Source organism: Neolamprologus brichardi, chromosome 13 (assembly GCF_056152115.1).
Source record: "Neolamprologus brichardi isolate AB-2024 chromosome 13, ASM5615211v1, whole genome shotgun sequence".
Taxonomy (NCBI): Eukaryota; Metazoa; Chordata; class Actinopteri; order Cichliformes; family Cichlidae; genus Neolamprologus; species Neolamprologus brichardi.
The window spans coordinates 32,088,277-32,110,000 of NC_142116.1; the positions used below are offsets into that span (position 1 = coordinate 32,088,277).

The 21,724-nt window shown below is 43.1% G+C and overlaps 1 protein-coding gene across 18 annotated transcripts in view; it reads right to left on the reverse strand.

Annotated features, from left to right (window-relative positions):
- nfasca (neurofascin homolog (chicken) a) overlaps positions 1-21,724 on the reverse strand; it is a 130,896-nt gene that overhangs the window by 13,462 nt on the left and 95,710 nt on the right. For 12 of the 18 annotated variants that reach the window (XR_437475.3, XR_437473.3, XR_437476.3 and 9 more), the window contains 14 exons: positions 21,616-21,660; positions 21,229-21,330; positions 20,690-20,887; positions 20,417-20,487; positions 18,468-18,690; positions 18,212-18,327; positions 17,562-17,772; positions 15,552-15,674; positions 14,550-14,723; positions 12,309-12,335; positions 9,764-9,991; positions 9,142-9,264; positions 4,033-4,179; positions 1,207-1,335 (listed from right to left, as the gene is read on the reverse strand). Coding sequence is in view for 13 of the 18 variants with exons in the window: in XM_006805336.2 (XP_006805399.1) it covers positions 1,207-1,335; positions 4,033-4,179; positions 9,142-9,264; positions 9,764-9,991; positions 12,309-12,335; positions 14,550-14,723; positions 15,552-15,674; positions 17,562-17,772; positions 18,212-18,327; positions 18,468-18,690; positions 20,417-20,487; positions 20,690-20,887; positions 21,229-21,330; positions 21,616-21,660 (1,917 nt within the window). In the remaining 5 variants the exon portion in view is untranslated. The remainder of the gene's footprint in view (positions 1-1,206; positions 1,336-4,032; positions 4,180-9,141; positions 9,265-9,763; positions 9,992-12,308; positions 12,336-14,549; positions 14,724-15,551; positions 15,675-17,561; positions 17,773-18,211; positions 18,328-18,467; positions 18,691-20,416; positions 20,488-20,689; positions 20,888-21,228; positions 21,331-21,615; positions 21,661-21,724) is intronic. The other 6 variants (XM_006805346.3, XM_035914144.2, XM_006805345.3 and 3 more) reach the window with 3 other exon arrangements.

The window sequence follows — 21,724 nt, forward strand, 5'->3', positions numbered from 1 at the left end:
AGTATTGAACCTCTCAGCGGGGCAAAAGTAGATGTAAGGAATCATCTTTATCATCATCTCAGAGTGAGGAACAAATGGAAAACTGGCTTTAACACTCACTGACCGCTCTTCCTCCATACTGTGCTGAAAGATATCCAAGAAGACGACTTCAGTCACCTCGTGTTATCTGGTCCAGAGACCCCGTCTGAAACCACCATGACTGCCCATTTTCACTTATCACAAGAAATATTTAAATAAAAAGACGAGTGTGCTCTCCTTTCTTTAAAAAAGTGCATGACAATATTGTTGTCACAGGTAAACACATGAGTTCACAGCGCCTGGTGCCCCTCGCCCTCTGATAACAGCAGTCTGTTCTTCCTCTCGTCATAGCTGCTTCAATCAAACAATATTTATTTAGACTTTAAGCCAATGAAGAGCACATATTTACAATCCACAGCAAAAAAAGATCGATCAGGTATTGTTTTCTTCTACACACACGAGTCTGTTTGTGTTGCTCAGAAATCCCTTTGTGTTAGTGCACCAGCACAGAAACACAAGCCCAGCCACAGTCCTGGGAAACAGACTGTATGTGGAAGCAGACAGCTCCACACTGCCAGTCCTTGAATTCAGTGGACAGACGGAAAAAGTCGAGGTGGTAGTTGAGTGGCCATCAGGAAACACGCTGAACGTCTGCATGAGATGCATCGTCGCCTGGTCACCAGAGGAGCTACAAGAACAGACCTCTGCTACGGTGCAACACAGCAAAGTAAGACTAGCTTACGTTCGCTCAAAGCAAAGTTTCCTTTCAGGCTCACTGCTTGTTGTGTTTTGAAGGTTTCATTTCACTACAACACACAGAGCTGCTTCTTGAACCCAGACGCAGAAAAGACTCTGCTGATGAAACCTCAACAACATCCTTCCACCCAGACATGTAATGGCGTGAGGCGTGGCAGATCAGTAACTAGCTCTAACTATGTCCTCGAGCTAAGTAGCCACATATAACAGCTCTGGCTAAAATACCCACTACTCTTAAGACCATTAAGACCATTGATCTTCTAAAAGGAAACGACCTGGATGAACTGGGACAGTACTGACATATTCTTCCTCTCGGCATTAAAGAATATTCAGTCTCTGTGTGGCCACAAATTCAATGATCACGTCTTCCCACTGTCTGCATGATTTCACTCAAAAGAACAGACTTGCATAAGAAGGCTGTGGGAAGCTTACCTGGGTACTTCCCTCCACGACTGCGCTTGATGAAACAGACGATGAGGAGGATGAGGATGATAAGGGCGATGGCGCACATCAATCCGATGAACCAGCCCTGCGTGGCTATGTCGACCTGGTCTATGTAGGCTGGAGTCATGTCAGAGAGACAAACAAGACGGTGGACAAGAAGGAAGAATGCAGAGAGAGTTAGTATTTATCTGCAGAGGGTTAGGGTCAACCCCCTAACCCATCCCAGAGCGCTCAGCAGACGTCAACAGCTCAGGATCAACATGTCATCGTTTTCCCCAAAAACAAAGAGGATGACGCAGTGAACATGGTCCTGTCCATGTCAAGGTGATTGCCTAAAAGTTCACATGTGTGATTTCATCTGAAAAATGTACTTTTCCCCAACAGATCACACTTTGTTTCACAGTCACTGTGTAAGCGTGCACGAGGGATTCCTCTGCTCGTTGACAAACTGTACCAACAGCCCAACGAGATCAGCATGTTTACAGGTGTTTGCAGCTTGATTTATCCCAGCTTCATGCCCCATATTTGAGCTGTTTGTTTTAGTCATTAGTCTGAACTCACACTTAATTCAAATGACCAGAAGGATACTGGTCAAAGGTTTGGGAACACCCTGATTTTTCCAGTAATTTATTGCAGTTCATCCAAGTCCAATGAATAGATCGAAAAACAAAGGTTACCCCAAACTGAAAACGAATGTTCACATACGAAAAGGCCTTTTTCAGGGACAACATGGGTTAACAGGTTAATCTGTTCTGCAGCGATGGAGGCTGATCAGCCTTGAAAGCTGCTGCTACTCATCCCTACACCAACGTTTCTGGATTACTCCCCCCTCTGTCTGCACAAAGCAGTGCTGGGACTGATGTGAGCATCAGCTGAACTCCAGAAAGTGTTGTGAGAAAAACACAATTAACAGTGGAAGACACAGACCATCATAACACTTATAAATGCAGGTCTGTCCTACAGAGAAACAGTGAGTCCAGCTTCCTTCAGCCAAAGGCTCAGAAACTGTGGCAGGAGGAGGTCTGCAGACCCAGAGACTGAACCAGAGGACGAGTTTCTGAGAGTTAACAGCTGTGTGATGTCACAGGACAACAGCTTCAAGCAGCTTCATGGTCGTAGTGAGAAAGTCTCAGTTCAAACCTTCGACCAGTAAGTTATATCTGTATATATATACAGATATATGTACTAGAGATGGACCGATCCGATATTACGTATCAGTCTGATACTGATACGTAATATCGGATCGGATATCAGAGAAATAAAAAATGTAATCCGATCCATTAAATATCAAAAAAGCACCTCACAAAACTTGCTACACGGCGTAACTCGGTCGGCTCATAACCGTAGCACGTCGCAGCAGTGTGGTCACGTGATAGAGCGGCTGTGTGTATTTGCAGCGTCGCTACCAAACCAGCATTTCATCTCCGAGGAAGTTTTCCCAGAGAGAAGTAAAGCAAGTGTGTAAGTTCATCTCTGAATGTTTGTAAAGCGTTAAGCTTAACAACCGATATATGGAGCGACTGCCTCTCTCTCTCTCTGCTGCTACTTCAATCATGAAACTGATCAATGATCAGCTGATCGTCTCTCTTCTTTGTTTATCGCCCACTTCTCACCAGAAAGAGGAAACCAGCAGCTGAACAACAGCAGCACGTTTAAGCTTGATAAGCTGTTGTTAGAATTTATTTAATATTATTTCTACACCAGGATCTTTTTCTACAGCTGACGTAACTGTGCAGGGGCGGATCTAGCAAAGTTTAGCCAGGGGGGCCGATAGGGCATGAACAGGGAAAAGGGGGCACAAAGACATACTTTTCTTTCTTATTCTCATTTAAAATGTCGAGCTTTTAATAAATAATTATCTGAATCTTACACCCAAAGTTTTAATCTGATGTAAATGTATAGAAGTCCATTACTGTATATAGTAACTGTTAAGTCTAATATACCCTAGTAAGCTATACTACTTTTTCCTTTGGGAACCATCTGTGCAGTCTGCAGTTCTGTTGAAGAAAGATGTTGAATCTATTTAATATTTCTTGAAAAATAATTTATTTCTGTGCATTTTTTTCACACTGCATCAAATTAAAGTTGATTACGTTGATTAAGCATCATGAGGTGGGGGGTGGTTCCCTTATTTATTTATTTTTTTGCTGGGAGTTTGCAACCCTATTAGTTAGGTTGCTTAATATTTCTGCTAAGTACTCTTTAAAATACCAGAATAGGGAGGATGGAGCAGGTTTAACTTTATCAGATTGATCAGTTTTGCTGAACTATGAAATATTTTGGGTGCAGTGTATTTTTTACATACAGGTATAACAGAATAGCTTTAGTGTTGTTATTTATTTAAACTTGAGTATAAATGCAGCAAGATATTAAAAAAACTGTTTTATTGATTAAAAACACACTGTATCGGATTCATATCGGTATCGGCAGATATCCAGATTTATGGTATCGGTATTGGACATAAAAAAGTGGTATCGTGCATCTCTAGTTATTACACACACACACACAAGACAGAAGCAATAAATATTTCTCTTTAAAGTGGAACTTTTTAGTTGGTTAAAAACACAGGGCCCGTGAACCACCAGAAGTAAGCACATCTAAACTAACTTGTGCTTCTTGTAGACTCCATGTCTAAAAACTAATCTAATCTGAGGCATTTCAAATGTAGAAGGTTTACTGCTGGGAACAAACAGGACAGATATCAAACAAACCGTGACAGCCTGCATCGACTCACTCAGTGTAGATATTACTTGTGTCAAATACCCAGAGGAGCCCAGCTGGCTCCTCGCTCCACACGGCCAGGTGTGGTCTCACCTGCTTTGGTCTTAAAGGTGACAGATTTGCTGCTGACACTGTTGAACAGATGGGAGTAAACTCTCAGGTGATACACGACGCCTGGGACGAGATCCACCACATTAATGGGGGGCTGTTGACTCTTTACATCTTTCTTCGTCTTGTTACCTTGGAAACACAATAAAGAGGCCAATCACACTCCAGGGGTGTGGCCTTCGCTCCACTCTGAAGCCGGGCACACAACAGTCTGCAGCACCACGATGCTTCACAGGGAGCCTGTTGTCTGATAGCAGGGCTGGTGCTGAACTGAGGCTGATAGCAATGCTGCACCACAGTGGCCACAAAGATTCATCTCTTTAAATGAGTAAAACATGTGGATTAAACAGTACAGTGATGTGTGCCTGGCCACAATGCTTCAGACAATATGTTCTGATTAATTTGACTGTTTTATGGCCCTGTGACTAGTTTTTCTTCAAGGTCAAGTTTCCTGCAGAATCCTGATCATTGCTAGTCGTGGAGTGAGGCATGAGGACCACTGTCTGTCAAGCAAAACCACTTCTGGAATACAATCAGCTAAAAAGCATGTTTTAAAACATGTTCAGCACGTCTTCTGTCAGTACAGAGCGTTGGTTACCATCAATAGATTTACTCTGCATTAGCTTATGTTCACAAACTAGCAACAAACCCAATAACTCTGTGGGACATAAGGAGACTTTTGTCTGCATCGTTCTTTCACAGGAAAATATCAAGATTATCAGGTAAGTTTATACAGCTGCGATATTACATTTGTTTCAGTTTCTGATACCCGCGATCTCTCTTGAAGACAGTTTTAATGTCAGCAACACTTTTTACCTGGATAAGAGTCACTTTGCAGCAGCTACTTTATAATGGCAATGTTCTTTTTGGCTGTAAAGGACTTTATTCTTTCATAAAAGTTTCATTTCCACAAATCATCCTTTTGAAAGATTCTGGAAATCACTTTTCAGCCAGTGATCACTGGAAGCGAGTGTGGATCGGTATACTAACTACATATATTTAATGAAATGATGAACTGTATTGTCTCTATTAACTTCTTAAGGTACCTCAACAAAAAAGAATAACATCTAAACTGGAAACCACAAGGTGTTGTATGTCCAGGTACGTTATGTAGCAGTTCTCTTCTCGCGTCGCCATATTTCCCCGAGACTTTGTGAAGGTTCCACACTTCTGGAGACTGGGTTACTCCTTCACCTACATTTGGGCGAAGGAGACTTTAACACGGAGGCTTTTTCTCCTTCGACCGTGCTCAGGTCGGGATTTTGGATCGTGTTTTAATAAGAAACACAGTGAACTGTTTGCTTGTGCTTGGGAAAAAAAGAGAATATTTTATTATATAAATAGCGCATATATTATGTCATAATTTGCGAACGCTTTATTTGCAAGCTAATTGTGCGGCTGGTTGCACCCGGCCTGTCAAGGGAAGGCTGCAGTATTGGCTCCAGCTAGTCTGTCATCCAAACATCTTCATTTAAAAAGACTTTGTAGGCCGAACAATGCAGGCAGATGTTCCCATGTCAGTGCAGCTAGCCAAACAACAAAGAACCGCTGACTGCTAAAGTGATAAAGTGGAAGTGGACAGTATAGGCTGGATTTAAAACCCGTTGTTGCAGCTAGGTGCAGAACAAAAGTGACCCCCTTAAACTGCTTTCATTGTCCCTGTTTTCCCAGGTTATTGGTTCTGTTACTGCTCAGCTAACAGCAAGTCTACTGACGGCAACCAAACAACCAACCCAGTGACATAAAGCTCCACACTGAGAGAAGATGCTGCTAAACATGATTTTAAGCACTTTGAGTTAAAGCTATGTCAGGTGGCAAAACATTGCTGGTCTCAGTTAGACACCAGACCCCCCCCCCCCCCCCCACCCCATCTCTGAGGTCAGGAGAGCAGTGACGACAGCCTGCATGTTTCCAGCAGAAACACGTCTGCCCAAGCTACGAGAGTCACTCTGGAGAGGCAGTGAAGGCTGAGGGCAGCATGACATCATGCACCGTGCTGTTAGCCACACAAAGTCATCAACATGGGTGATGACCAGGCCATGCTACACCGGTCCTCAAACCAGCCAAAGAAAACACAGACACACAAAGATCATGCTGTTGGACAACAGTTAGTGAAGTGCTATGAGAAAGGCTTTGTGTCATTGGTAAAATGATATATATGATATATATATATCTATATCTATATAATGATATATCTGCCATGTCTTTGTGTCTGTGGCTCAACAATTATCCTCGTGACAGTCAGCACTGTTTGAAAACTGTATTTAAGCTGTGTTTATGTTTCATGCTAGTTTGTTGTTTTCAAGCAGGTGTAAACAATCAAAGTGTAACCCAATCCTTTTCCTACACAGTATATTCTCCACATTCTTTTTTTAAATAAGTACAACAATCAAACATAAAAAGTTTTTGTGGCAGGTTTTGTGGCTAGCTCTGCCGGACACGTCCCTTAATTCTGCGGACAGGTTGGCCAGGGTTAGTAACCTGTTCGGGCAGTGTGTTTCGTCGTGTTCGTGACCTACAGCGACATGTAGCGGGGCCTTCTCGTAGCCCTACCCCGCCAGCATCAATAACACACTCCTGTCGTAAAGTCTATGCACAGCCCTGACCTACATGCATTCTGTATTGAGTAGAGATAGCATCAATACAATTTCTTCAATTTAAAACCCTGTTGGGATTTGTTTTCTTGTTTTCTTTGGTTAGAGTACAGCAGCAGAACAGCAGAGACGCGAGGCGGCCGCCGGTCTGAGTGTCAGGTGAACTGAACTTCAGGTAAGAAGTTATGACCTGCAGTCTATCTGGGTCAGATATAAACCAAGTTTAGTGGAGTTTATTTTTGTTGTGCTGACTTTTTACAGTCAGAGAAAATATCACGCGTTTCATATTGAGGTGAAAAGAAACCGTTTGTCCCGGACTTCAGCTGGAATGGAAAAGACACAAAGCTGGAGTTATTCTGTCTTTGCTGCACAGCTGTTTCTCCTCTCATTCTCTCCTCTCCCTCTCCTGTTGCTACTTCAGTCATGAAACTGATCAATGATCAGCTGATCGTCTCTCTTGTTTGTTTATCGCCCACTTTGCACCAGAAAGAGGAAACAAGCAGAGGGTTGACTGGAATGAGTTGAAGTTATGAACTGTTTCTGAGAGACAAATAACACCAGGATCCTTTTCTAAGTAGCTGACAGCTGGTAACTGTGCAGGGGCGGGTCTAGCAAAGGGGGGCAGGTAGGGCATTAACAGGGAGAGGGGGGCACAAAGAAATACTTTTCTTTCTTATTCTCATTTAAAATGTCTCGCTTTTAACAAATAATTATCTGAATCTTACGACCAAAGTTTTTATCTGATGTCAAATGTATAGAAATCATACATATACCAACAAGACTGTACATCACTGTCACCACAGCGTCTGTTTTCATTCAAAGGCTTCATGGCTTTTCCTATAATACCTGGGGGGCCGGTCTCTCGTCAAAATGCCCGGGCCCATTTTTTGTCCCAGTACAGCCCTGGTACTTCCTGTTTACTGTTGGGTTGTAGTTAGCGCTGGTTAGCTCCAGTAGCTAGCTAATTCTCAATTGGAAACAAACAAAAAAAGACTCTTTTGAAAGAGTCTTAATAAAATCAATAAACACACATTATAAACAGCTTTACTACTTCACACGAGTTCATCTTACTCTACAACAGGTTGGAACAGGTTAAGATTTATTTATATCACTATGTTTTTTGAAACAATGTCCCTGTTGTCTTAAACATGAGAGAAGAAGCGTCTCCTTTGTCTCAGTCAACCTAAAAACAAACCTGGCTGGACAGATCTCCTGCTGTGGTTTATCTGATCAGGGTTACACACACTGTGTCCTCAAACATGACCTACCACCGATCAAGAGTCTGTATGAAAGAAAGTCTCACATCCTGACAGCCTGACAGTGCAGGGTGAGAGAAGTGGATAGCATCAGACCAATCACATCACTTCCTTTCCTCACACTCAGACATTAATAATTAAAGTCTCAGCACAAGTACACAAACACATCCTTTCTCTGCTGCAGAGTTCATAGACTGAAGCAAACAGCAGTAACTGAGATGTCTGAGCTAATTCTGCTATCCAAGCTCTGTGAGAAGGCGGGATGATTGAAAGCCAGAGTACACAGCACTTCATACCAAGCAGGTGAGTATGGCAGCACAGACACAGTGAAACAGCAGTTCAAAGAAAGCAGCGCATCCCAGCAACAGCAACTCAAAGAAAGGCAACAGAAGTCACAGATCCATGCACATGGTGCACTCGAACAGGCAGAACCAAAGAGTGAGAGGGAAACAGAGCGTGACGCGTTTCTTTTCTGAAAGCACAAACAACACGTCAGCCTGAGGGTACAAATATCCTCAGTTAAAGGGAGATAAAACAAAGAGCAACAGAGCTGTGGCATTGCTGCTGTTGAAGCTTTTTTCTTAATAACACTTATTATTGTTTTTTATTGTATTGATGACACATATTACAAAAAGCTTTTCCATTTTCTCTGATTGTTTCATTACTTTCATGACTTGCTTCATAATTTTGCAGATGCTCAGTTAATGTGTAACTGCCAAGTATGTGGAACAAACGTCTTTCATCTGAATATAGTTACATTAGGATTGTGACTAAAATCAATATTATGCTGATCTGGAAAACATTTTCAAGGCTGCTACGGCACATCCAGATGTTTTCCTCACATTAAAACTACAGATTGTGTTACTGCAGCTAAACGATATATTGTTAGGTCTTTTCAAGCTGATTGTGTGTGAACTGTTAGTGCACGTATAAAAAGCAAAAGTCAATTTGAACCGTGTGACCTCAGCTTGCACAGACAGACGTTTATGTTGACTACATCTATTTATTCTAATGTTCAGTTTGAAGATGCTCTGAGGACAAAACTGGATCCTCCTCTTTGCCACCAGGCTGTAGTGTCCTGTGTTCCCGTACAAATGCTGTGATAAAGTTTGGTTTTACCTGTTCAGCTCCACCTACACTCTGCACCTTGAAGCTCCAGTTTTACTTCACTATCCTTGTAGATCTACTCTGCAGTCAGAACATTTAGTTCACAGTTTATATCTCAGTTTGAGCTGATTTCTTACTGTCCAGAGTGAACTCTAGTACAAAATCGCTGCTGCTGGCCGGGAAGTTGTGCGTCCAGCTGACTTTAGCGTAGTTACTGTTAGGCTCCACCGTCAAATTCCAGATCTCTCGCCCAGACGCCACTACACAAGGTAGGGTAGGTGGGGGTGGGGTAAGGGTAAGGGTTCAAGAGGCAGAGAGGGCACAGTTACAACAACCACACACAGGGTTTGGACCTTCAGTCTTCCTACAACAACATAGACTCCATGCTCTGCTCAAAATCAAACTAACAGCATTAAACTATATTCACCCCCCCCCCCCCCCACCCCACCCAAATATATCTGCATAGTTTTTTTTAAGTTTGAGTTAGCGATTACTTTAGTCCTAACACTGCCAGTGTGCAAGTACTGATCAAACGACTGAAACTCAAAGCCTTCATGTTCTGTGAGATAAACGTTCTCACTCCTGGACCAGGAGCAGATTTGTTGGCTACAACACAGGATTTTGTAGCAACTCCCCACTTTTTGTGCAGCAGGTACAGCGCAGCGTATCGAAGGAAACCCTGATGTAGTTGTTCAGGTAGGAGAAGACAGTTCAATTCAGATGGTAGACAGTAAAACTAGAACGGACAACAGCAAGTACCCAACACATTCTGGTCAATACGCTTGGTGGGGAACAGCATTGGAAGGATGGTAGTGGTTGCCTCAGTAGTAGAAGTGGTGGCAATAGTAGTGGTTGAAGTCGTAGTTGTAGGAGTGGGAGTAGCTGAGGTACTAATGGTTGTAGGAGCAATGGTAGTAGGAGAAGGAAAACCAAAAGGAGTAGGAGTAGGAGTGAGACCAGAAGCCACAAAGGAGTCGGTAAGCTCGACTACAAAAGAGGAGGAGAGAGCAGAGGGTTAAAGACAAGGTAACGTCAAACACAACGATGAACAATGACGCACACGCATGCTTACTCGCACACGCATGCACACGCATGCACACCCACACGCATGCACACGCACACGCATGAGAAGTCAAAGAATCCCTGAGCAGAAACACTCGAGGAATTCCCTGCAAGATCTCAGTCCTCATTTCATCTCGTTCCAAGGATCCATGCACGTTATTCTTCTGTCATCAGGACAAATGTTGTCTCGTATCGTGTTTCGTCCAAAGTGTGAGGCTACGTGGGACTGGTGACCCAGTGTTTATGCTCTTTCATTCAGGGTTTCTAATGGTTTCCTGATTTCTACTTCTTCGGTCTTGTTCCTCCCTGTGCTCCTCGTGTCTCCTCGACTCAGATAAATTAATAATAAATCAGATAAATAATGCTTATATGCTATTTTTTCACTGTAATCATCTTGAACCTGTTGATATTTATTTGTAATATAAATCGCTATTCTAATGAATTGGTATTTATTAGAATGTATATTTATTGTATATCTTTTGAATGTAATTTTATGTCATTTTTAACAGAATGAGGCTCAAATGTGAAACTGTTTTACTTCTTACACATAGAGACTGATTCCCAGTGTCTTCCTGACGGTGAGGATTACACGTTCATAATCTAACCCTGGTATTAGACTGACACGCCGTGGTGGCCCACAGACTGGGCACTGAATGGGACATGGAAAGAGCTCAGTCAGTGCAGAGCTCAAATATGTCTGCGTTTTAGTCACTAACTCTAAATGTAGCCGTACATGGTTCATTAGACCTGATCAAAGATACATTTTTCACCCATTTGAGGGAAAGTTGGGAAAAGCTTTTCTTGCAGACGCCACAAAGAGAAACTATCAGCACTGGTGATATAACGAGTGGTTTGATTAACTCAAGTATAATTGTTATTTGTGTCATGACATCAGTGAGCCAGTATACGGCTGCACAGTCACTGCTTTACCATCGAACAATAAAGCATGTGTGTGAACTCTCCCCAAGAGGCCCATCGTAGATCACAGCAACATGATTAGACATAAACGTACAAGTTTATACTTCTTAAAGTATCAGCAGGAGTTATAGTGGCTCTGGTATAGAACGTTTTCCTATAAGCAGTCCAGCAGTTTCACTGATTTCCTCTTCAGCTTTTGACACTTTGGAGACTCCTTGTGGAGATCACACACACCTCAGGTTAATTTCACTTGAAAGAAATCTACTGTACCTTCAACTTGAGACTGTACCCAGCCAGTGAAGGGCCCCACTACTGATGCTCCTACCCAAGCACCAACCCCCCCAGCAAGCATGCTTTTATCACCGGGATCGAATCCAGGCATGCCCTCAAACAGCCGTTAGTGCAATATGAGCATGTGCAGGAGAGCTCAGGTGGGCCGGCTCAGCCAAAAGCTTCTAACAACATTACCTGTGATCTCCTGAACATCCACAGAATAAAAGCAATGGATGAAGATGACAGAGCAACATGACTTCTGAAGAATAGTCAAGGCAGCAATGCCAGCTGCTGATGGTGTTCGTCTGTCCTGCCCAACACACACCTGTCACACACCTGTCACACACCTGTCACACACCTGTCACACACCTGTCACACACCTGTCACACACCTGTCACACACCTGTCACACACCTCCATCTTCACCTTCGGATGCACGTATGTGCAGCTTCCCTTATTCCCCACACCAAAAACAGCCGTGTCATCATGACACTGTATCCAGTGACAGGCTGTGAGAAGTCATCATCTCCAGCACAAGGTGAACTTGTGTTCCACAGCACACAGAAAAATGCAGCGATGCAGTGAGATTGTGTAGTGCAGGCATGCCATCAGGGATTGGATTTAAAGGTCAGCAGATATACACACTGACTACAAGAGAGTATGTACTGATCTAGCAGAACATGAGGGGAAAGTCCAGCAGCTGAATGTGTGAATCCCAGACACGCTGAGTGGGAGCGAGCGTATTCAATCCCCGAGAGCAGCTTTACTCTCAGAAAACAATGCTGAGATGCAGGAGAGGCAGGCGAGCAGCACGAACAGCAGTTCAGTCAGGAAGTCACTTTCATTGTGACGTCTGAAACCTACGTTTTAGATCATCAAAAAGTTTAGTTTCCAGTCTCATCCGTTTCTAGGATGATGTTTAAGTCTAATTTTCATTAACTTTGCACCTCACCCTGCAATGGAGGTGGACTGCACTGCTGTTAGTGTGTGGATGGATGGGCTGGGGTTGGGGAGAAGGTGACAGACATGCTGCACTTCTTGACCCCCTTTACCTAGATCTGTGGTGTCAGTAAAGTTTTCTGCCAATAAAAACAGAGAATGAAAACATGTTGTAAGACAGACAGACATGGCAGCAAGAAGGTTGCTTCAGAACTTCAAAGTGTCCACGGGTTTGTTTCTACATGTGGTTGAGGCAACATGTTGCTCAATTAATATGATCTCACTGCCACTGGATGCAACACACACGTGAGGAGGTGCAGAAGAAGAAATTAGCTAGAAAACATGGAGGACAACAGTGTCTTAACTGAGAGCTGCTCAGTGAGAAATAATACTTATAATTGTTATAACTGTTACTACAGTCACCTTGAAGCTGTTGACTGAGGGTCAAATTGTTCGTTTCGTACACACAAAAAATGATTCCCAGTCTCCTCCTGATTATTTAGCACTGGTATTGGACTGGTAGTCTGCAGTAGGAGGTACCCAGAAATGGAAAGAGCTCCGCCCACAAATCCCTGTTTGAAATCAACATCTTCAAGTCTCTGAGCAGCTAAAATGTAACCATGACAATAATGATGACAGCAGCTAATCTCATACTTTACTTTATTAGAAGAACGTTTTTATTTCCTTTGTTCATCTCACACACACACACACAGACACACACACACAGACACACACAGACACACACACACAGACACACACAGACACACACAGACACACACACACACACACAGACACACACACACACACACACACACACACACAGACACACACACACACACACACACAGACACACACACACAGACACACACAGACACACACAGACACACACACACACAGACACAGACACACACACACACACACACACAGACACACACAGACACACACAGACACACACACACAGACACACACACACACACACACACACACACACACACACACAGACACACACACACACACACACACAGACACACACACACACACACAGACACACACACACACACAGACACACACACACACACACAGACACACACACACACAGACACACACACACACACACACACACACACACACAGACACACACACACACACACACACAGACACACACACACACACACACACACACACACACACACAGACACACACACACACACACACACACACACACACAGACACACAGACACACACACACACACACACACACAGACACACACACACACACACACACACACACACACACACACACAGACACACACACACACACACACACACACACACACACACACAGCCCTCAGCCTTCTACTTAATGACTTTATGGTGTAAATTTGAAAATTCCTTCTTAACTCATTCACAGGACTTTTAGGAAACCTGACCTCTGACCTTGGAGATTTTTAGTAGATGCACCTATGGTATCAATTTGAAATAAAATACTATTACATATTTTTCATGTTACTTTTTGAAGTTGGCAGTTCGTCTTGTAATCGGAAGGTTGCCGGTTCGAGCCCCGGCTCGACAGTCTTCACCCGTTGCCTACTGGTGGTGGTCAGAGTCCGGCAGCCTCGCCTCTGTCAGTGCGCCCCAGGGTGGCTGTGGCTACAATGTAGCTGCCATCACCAGTGTGTGAATGGGTGGATGACTGGATGTAGTGTTTTGGGGTCCTTAGGGACTGAGTAAAGCACTATGCAAATACAGGCCATTTACCATTTGAAGTCCCAGTGAAGACATAAATGTCTGAAAGCACGTCCCAGATACAGAGAGTTTTTAGGATGTCCTAAAACATCAGGTAGAGAACTTGACTGACACTAGAGGAATAAGCAGATTTGTTGGGAACCATTCTGAGCTGTGCATTCACATATCTTTGGTAGTTACTAGTTAATTAAAAATGTCTGCGATTCCTAAACAGTTAATAAAATATTTTTGTTAAAGCCTCAGTCAAATCTGGTTTGTGTTAGTGTAAATCCACTGTGGGGGAGTACAGAGACACAGAGGCGTCACTACAGTCCCTCAGAGTTCTGTCGCAGCCATGAAAATATCCACAGCTATCAGGACTGAAGTTAAAGGTTTGGGCTTTTGAACCATTAACACTGAACAGTCCAGTTATGAAAGAGCTCGTACAAACACGAGTACAGTCAGGCACACATGCTCTCGCTTTTCTTTGTCAGTAATTGTTCTGTAAACTCTGAACTGTGACATCAATGATGTGTTACAGTAATTATTCTCATATATTTAGTGAATTCTGAATTTCCTTCCTTAGGCAAACAAATGCATAGTGTTTCATAAGCACATCACAGCCTCACCTTCATTAGTGAAGTGTGGAGACTCCTCAGCATAGTCCTCCCCCTTTCCCACCTGAGTCAGTGCTGACAGGAAGAACTTGTAGCGGGAGGAACGGTCCGGCACGCGAAGGAAAAACTCCGTCACATTAGGAAAGAAAGTCTCCAGCTGGAAAGGACCCACCTTGGAACCGTTGACTACACACACACACACACAGAGACACACACACACACACACACACACATTGTCATTCAGCTTCGTTGATCATTTGGACGCTGCAATCATCATCAGCAGTATTAGTTTCATGAATTTCTTCCTGTACAGTCACACTGGTGCTGTTCCAGAATGAGAACACTTGAATATCACTATTTCTACCTCATTACCATAATGGTCAATAAAGCTGATTTGTCAGAGGTGCATCCTGATTGGACGTTGGTTCAGCACAGTTGTGCTTTCTGCAGACAGAGGCCTAACTTTCAACCTTTATTGACAAACTGGTAACATGTTACAATTTCAGCCCAAGTGACCAATCACACTGCTCCCTTAATGCATCTCTCTTGTAGACCTATGTGGTCCCAATACTAACACTACAAAGCAAAGCACTAAACGTTAAAGGCCTGTAAAAACTCACAAGTCTACATTCAAGAGCTGAGCAGCTGATGATGATTTCAACCATCAATAAAAGCGTTGGCATTTTGGACATCTTGGGTGTGTTTTTAACTCAGATAATAAAAGATGACAAACTTGGCAAGCTGCTGTTTCATGAGATGAAATTATTCTGAATCATAGCGAGTTTTCTAGCTTGACTCTAAATGGGCCCATCATTTACAGAATGGACAGGACAATGTATTGAACAAGATTTAAAACTCAAAACCTCAAACTGGTTAGGAAAACGTTCACTAAGGTTTAAATTAAGTGATAAACAGAGTGAGGAGTCCACGCCTGCTGGTTTAGGCAATGACAGAGTGACAATACAGCCATATTTTACATATCGCACATGACTTTGACAAATAAGATGAGTTCACCTGTTTGGTACTTGAGCTGGTATCCAGTCAGGATGCCATTGGGCTCCAGAGGTTTCGCCCATTCCAAGTGGATCGTGTCCAAACTTCTGCGATTAATTTTGAAGAACCTTGGAGCGTCTGGAACTACAATCACAACAAAAGAGAAAAACAGTGTGCAATATAGTAGCTACATGCAGTTTAGACACATGTTTGGACTGCAACAAGAAAACTGCAGTGTGTGTTGTGTGTCTTAAAGCTTACATGCTTAGTCAGCATCATGGAACACAATGTTCAAGTTCTGACACAAGGGGAGTTCGTACCAGCTCAGTGTGCTGGGCCATTGTAAGGTATGCAACGTTGACAACTACTTTTTTATTCCTTTCTGCTCCACCTGATGCTCCGGCCTTTAACTTTTTCAGTCTACACAAAATTGTCTTCATAAAAATGACATATAAGACTATCAGAGAGCGACCTCTGGGTCACAATAATATGATACCTCTACATCACATGCAATGGTGAAGTAATTATTTGATCCAGTGTTGAATTTGTATGTTTGCTTACTTTCAAAGAAACAAAGTCTCTAATTTTGATGGTAGTTTCATTTTAATGGAGAGAGACGATCGACCATGTCACTGAGTGTAATAAGAATCGGATCCCCAACAATCCTGCCAGGATTCTGATTGCTTGTGGCCAGATTATGATTTACTCAATCAAAGAAATTCCTCATCTGAGCTTGTTATCTGTAAGAAGCACAACTGTCCACAGAATGAATTTCTTTTATTGCAGCCTCTCCACCACAGAGAAAGACCAAAAAGCTGTCAAAGGACGCAGGGTGCAAGGTTTTAGACCTACACACGAGTGGGATGGGCTCCAAGACCATCAGTGAGAAGCTGTTGGTGTGACTGTTCGGAAAGAGAAGAAATATAAACTGACTATCAAATGCTCTAAATCTGAATTTGAGGACAGATTGAACCACAATCACCAAGAACACCATTGGTACCACACTACACCGTAAAACCGGAGTGCCAAACATACGAGATCATTTACAGACTCGATGTGCAGTTCAGTATTGACAGTGACAGAACATGAAGTGTATATAAAGTGTGTTTGAATGCAGAGATGCAGAAATGTGTGCATGTGGCACAGAGCCATGGCTCAGTGTCTGAGTGAGCCTCACAGGCTTGAAGCCGTTTATGATTCTGAACCACAAACAAGCTCAAACTTTGAACTTTGAACTGTTTTACTGATGAAAACCTCCATTATGGCCGTTCATACTGCTCACAGTCATTAAACAATGAACAGTTAACCTGTTGAACCCCAATGCCTCCAATACCAGGGATGAGAGGGAGAACATCTGTTTCACCAGGATGTACTGCCAGATTTGTTACTTAAATATAGACATGTGGTGTCCACAGACACGTCAACAATCTCAGCTAAAAGCTCACAGAACCATTTCAACAACCACCAAAGAGCTAAAAAAGCAAAGCTTCCCTTTGCTGTCTTGCTTCCACCATGAAAATATTGGACTTCCTGCACAGCTCTGTCTCTAGGTGTGCTTTGAGAGCAGTTTCCCATCATAAAGCTCTATTTTCTGCCTTATTTGTTTCTTATTACACACTTATTACCACTCTATCGTTGTGCTGTCAGACACTGTCTTGTTTTTGTCCCAAAAATGACATCTGACAAGAAAGCCAAATTTCTGCTATTCAATACTGAACAGCAGAACATGAACTGAACTTCAACCCATTATGGCATTAATGGGTTTTCTTGGAACACCCAGCAGGTCCCTCATGTGCTCAAGAAGACACATGTACGAGCCCGTCTGGAGTCAACCAGTGAACATCTAAAACAACACCAAGCCAAACACAGTGGTGTTTTTATGGGTACACTGAGGGGCCAATGGATGGGACCATGTCCCGTCAAATCTGTTCATTTATTTGAAAGATGACCTTACAGATTCAGCACACGATCAAAGAATTACTTCCCCTGTATAAACGTGTTATTTTTAGGCTGGGTGGACAGCATCCTCACCTCCTTCTTTGGTGGTAAATGCCACAGTGTTGCTGGGTTGACTCTCAAAGCGATTGTTGGCCACAACCATGAACATCTTGTAGTTCGAGTAGGGCGCCAGGTCACTGAGCATGCCAGATGGTTTGACCATAGTGGTAAAGAAACCTTTGACCTTCTTCTCCTTACTGACCACCAGACCTGGAACCTGACTAGACTCACGCCAGTAGTATAACTGGGAAGCAGGATGGGAAGAAAGGTGTTAATAGGCAAGACGTACAGGAGATTGGAGGACATTACACAAGAGAAATTATCCAAAATTGATCATGAAAGATAATTGGATTGTGTATCGGAATAACAGGAGCGGGACCACGCCTCCAAACACGCTCCTTCCGGTTCTCATCTATATGGGTTCTCCCAGTTCTGCAAGCCGTTGTTCTCGTTTACGTGCCCCACCCTCCCTTCTTTAACTTCTTCACTTCTAATTAGTACACGGGGATCTGCCAGGCTGCCGTCGCCAGTCCCCTTCAAGGCCTTCCCCAAACCACAGCTCAATTCGTGACTAAGCGTCACCTTTACCTACTAAAACGCTGTCAAACCTAAAATGAGGACGTGAAACGATGTGTAATGTACCAACTCTGCAGTTTCATTAGAAAAACCAAAGGCAGTCTTACTCTATACTCCTTGAACTCTCCCTGGACAGAGTTCAGGTCCACAGGGGTCCAGTGGAGGATAGCTTTGGTGCTGTCAACCTTTGATACCCGCAGGTCAGTGGGAGCATCAGTGGGCTCTGAACACATCCAAGTGGACACAATATGTGTGAACAGTCAGCAGCATTTTCAAAACAAATTCTCGGTTTGGTTTTCACTTCTCCTCAGCCTCCACATGGGTTGCTCTCATAAATGAAAAGCTGCTTCGGGATTTACTTACTGTCTTCTCCAGAGTATCCAATGACCAGGTTAGACTCTGGTCCTGCTCCGAACTCATTCCTGGCCTGGATTTTGATCTCATAAGGCACATAGATTTCTGTATTGTGGACCACATGTTTCGTCCCCACTGTGGTCACGTTATTCCACTCCTCTTCAGCGTCTTTTCGTCTCCACCACACAACGTAGTGCAGGTTTGGACCATTTCTTTCCAGATCAAGGAGAGGCTAGAAAAGTCAACGGAGAGATGAGCCTGAATTTACACATATTGGACAAACGATGAGTTATACTTATCAAATGATAATTACATGTTATAACTGTTTGGTGGTTATATACATTTACTTAGACATTGGAAGTTTTGATCTAACCTTACTGTACAAGGGGATGAATTCTGATTGGACACTTCCAAGCTCATCCCGCCTTTATTCCACAACATGTCGTGTTTATTTTACATGTTGATACATTTCATCATATTTCTGTGCATTATTTTTGATTTATTTATCATCTTGTTTTTGGTCAACAAAAATGAACGCTGTTAGATGAAGCAACGTTTTATGGGGAACGTTTTATCTTGATGCAACGAAATGTGAGAAAGTTGAGCAGACAGATTCATTTTGAAACTGTGGAACATCCATGCAAATGATTAAATAAGGCAAAAAGACAGAGTTTGGACCAGTGTTAAGTTTGTTGGCTAATCATTGTTGTTAATAAAAAGAAGATTATGATGAAATGTTTTGACACTTTTGTTGACCAATAAAATGATGACAGGAGAGATTAGACCCAATCAGAATTGATCAGCTTGTGTAGCGAGCGGGACGACTGTTGATCTCCTTGGGCAGAAGAATTGATCTCACAAGCTGAGAGAAGACTCATCCCATATTTGACGTGAAGGAAAACACAACATTTTGTAAACTATACGGCACCCCGGCAAAAACACGACAAACTTTTAGTTAACTGAACTCACTTCAGATTAAGTCAACGACAGTCTTATAATATTTAGTCGCCTAAAACAAGTTAGATGCTAATTATGACTTAAACTAAAAAGACTGAAACTAAATCCAGATTTGCTGACAGAATTAAGACTGGTTTGTGCAAGTTTAACAAGCTGCAAAGACAATATTTGTTATGACCTCCTTTACTGTTAAGCTCTCTCAGGCAAGCTTTCTTTAGCTTCTTGAAGGACACTGCAAAGCTCTTTGGGTGTTAGCGCCCTTCAGTTTGATTCTCTGTCAAGATGATCCCATACAAATTCAATAATGTTGAGGTCCAGGTTCTGGCACATGTATGACTGAAGGTGTTCCACTGTGAATCTCTTTCTATCCAGGTCCACACATTGGCTGTAAATGGTTCTTCTATAGTGCTTTTCTGCTGAGCATCAAAGTTCCCTGTGTTTAGGATCATTGTTGTACTGAAAAACTGAGCTCTTACACTGAGACCATTCTAATGAGGCTTATGCAAATCCTAGATTGATCAACATAAGGTCCATCTGTTTGGTCCTGTGTCAGCGCAATGCTACATTCAAATCGTGTTTCTGTTGTAAATCATGTTTTGGGCCTGCTACTTTTACTCTTTTGTCCAGTTGTGAAGTAGACGCACATCACGCTAAGACTTGCCACGTTTTCAGCTAATATCAACTTGTTGAAGCAAAAATACTGTTTTATGTTGGGCATACTGTTATCTTTGGCCTTTTTCATTCTGCTAGTAACAAAATGCATAAAGATCCTATTTGACACTGTGGGGAACATGTGCCACCACACAAAACGTCCTAGCTGCACCTCTGCACACAGGACTTTGTGCTTGCAGCTAACAGTGCTAACCACCAGCCTACACCGTTTGTCATGGTCACCTGATTACACATCTGCATTCAGGTGACCCTCAGTTTCCTTATACTGTTAACATGTTCTCAGTGCAGACTACACTGTCTTACTGAGTCATTCCCATACGAGATCTTACCTCCCAGGTGATCTCCATATTGTCCTTTCTGGACCCCCAACCCCGCAGGCCTTTGGGAATGGCATCTGGTGCTTGTTTCAACACAACAGAGCGCACTGACATTAAACAGAGTCAGCAAAGCTTCACACTTATTCAACTGTAACTGTAAACCTTTAGTGAACATACGTTTCCAAAACACCACGTTACACATGGTAGCTTTTGAGTCCATGTAAACTAATAAGACTGACCAACTGAAACATCAGAGGTCAGATGATTGCATGCGATGCTCCTTACCAGCTCCAGTTGTCTTGTAGCGGGGCGAGGGGCGGCTGGGATCACTCTGACCTACTGAGTTGATGGCGATGACCCTGAACTGGTAGTTGACAAAGGGAGCGAGCTGCAGGATGACAGAGTTGAGGTCTCCGGGGTAAGATGACAAGTTCTGCCACCTACCCGGCTCCCAGCGGTCCTCTTCAAACTGGACCAAGAACTCTGAGGAGAGACAGAACTAATGAGAAAAACCAAACCTGCTGCAGGTCTGTGAGTCCATGTGTTCTGGAAGCACGCCATGTCCCGTCCATTTGTCCACTTCGGCTTGTTCAAAGATCCAGTTACATTTTACAACCTTTTCCATAAATACAGATTTCAGTATCCACATGGATTACACCAAATTCTTCAGTAATAGGATTTTGAGTTTAGCATCCATTCAGAATCTGACCTGAAACTAACTAGGCTACTTTTGCTTACACTGATCCCCAACAGGCTCAGTTTAGTCCATTTTTGAGAAAATAACACAATCCTGTCAGGATCCAGGTTGATGTGTGCCTACTTACCTGTGATGGGGCTCCTGTGGTCTTTTCCAGGGATCCAGGTGAGGCGAACGCTGCGTGCTGCTGGGTCTGACAAATCCAGATCCATGGGGGGGTCTGGACGGGCTGAAGAAAGACAAGACTCGGCTTTGCTTGTGTCAGACACACAAAAACATGCATGCATTTGTAGACACTTGTGTTGTATAAAGACTTTTTTCATTTAAAACAAACGACTCATTGGGAGCAGTGCAGAGAGTCTGCTCTCAGCACAGACACATGACACTCTCATCATAAAGGGTTCATGCAAATAGTAAGACAAAGAGACACTAGTTTAAAAAAACATAACACATTAAAAACAGGACAGAGACAAACAGCAGATAACATAAAACTTCCAACTGAGCTGTGTGTTACCTGGAAGCAAGGCACTAGAGACTGAGGGGTTGAGAGTGGCCACCTCTGTGGGACAGGGTCAGGGAGCAGGAAGTGGGTATAAAGGTTAGAGTCTGCAGGTTAGTCTACA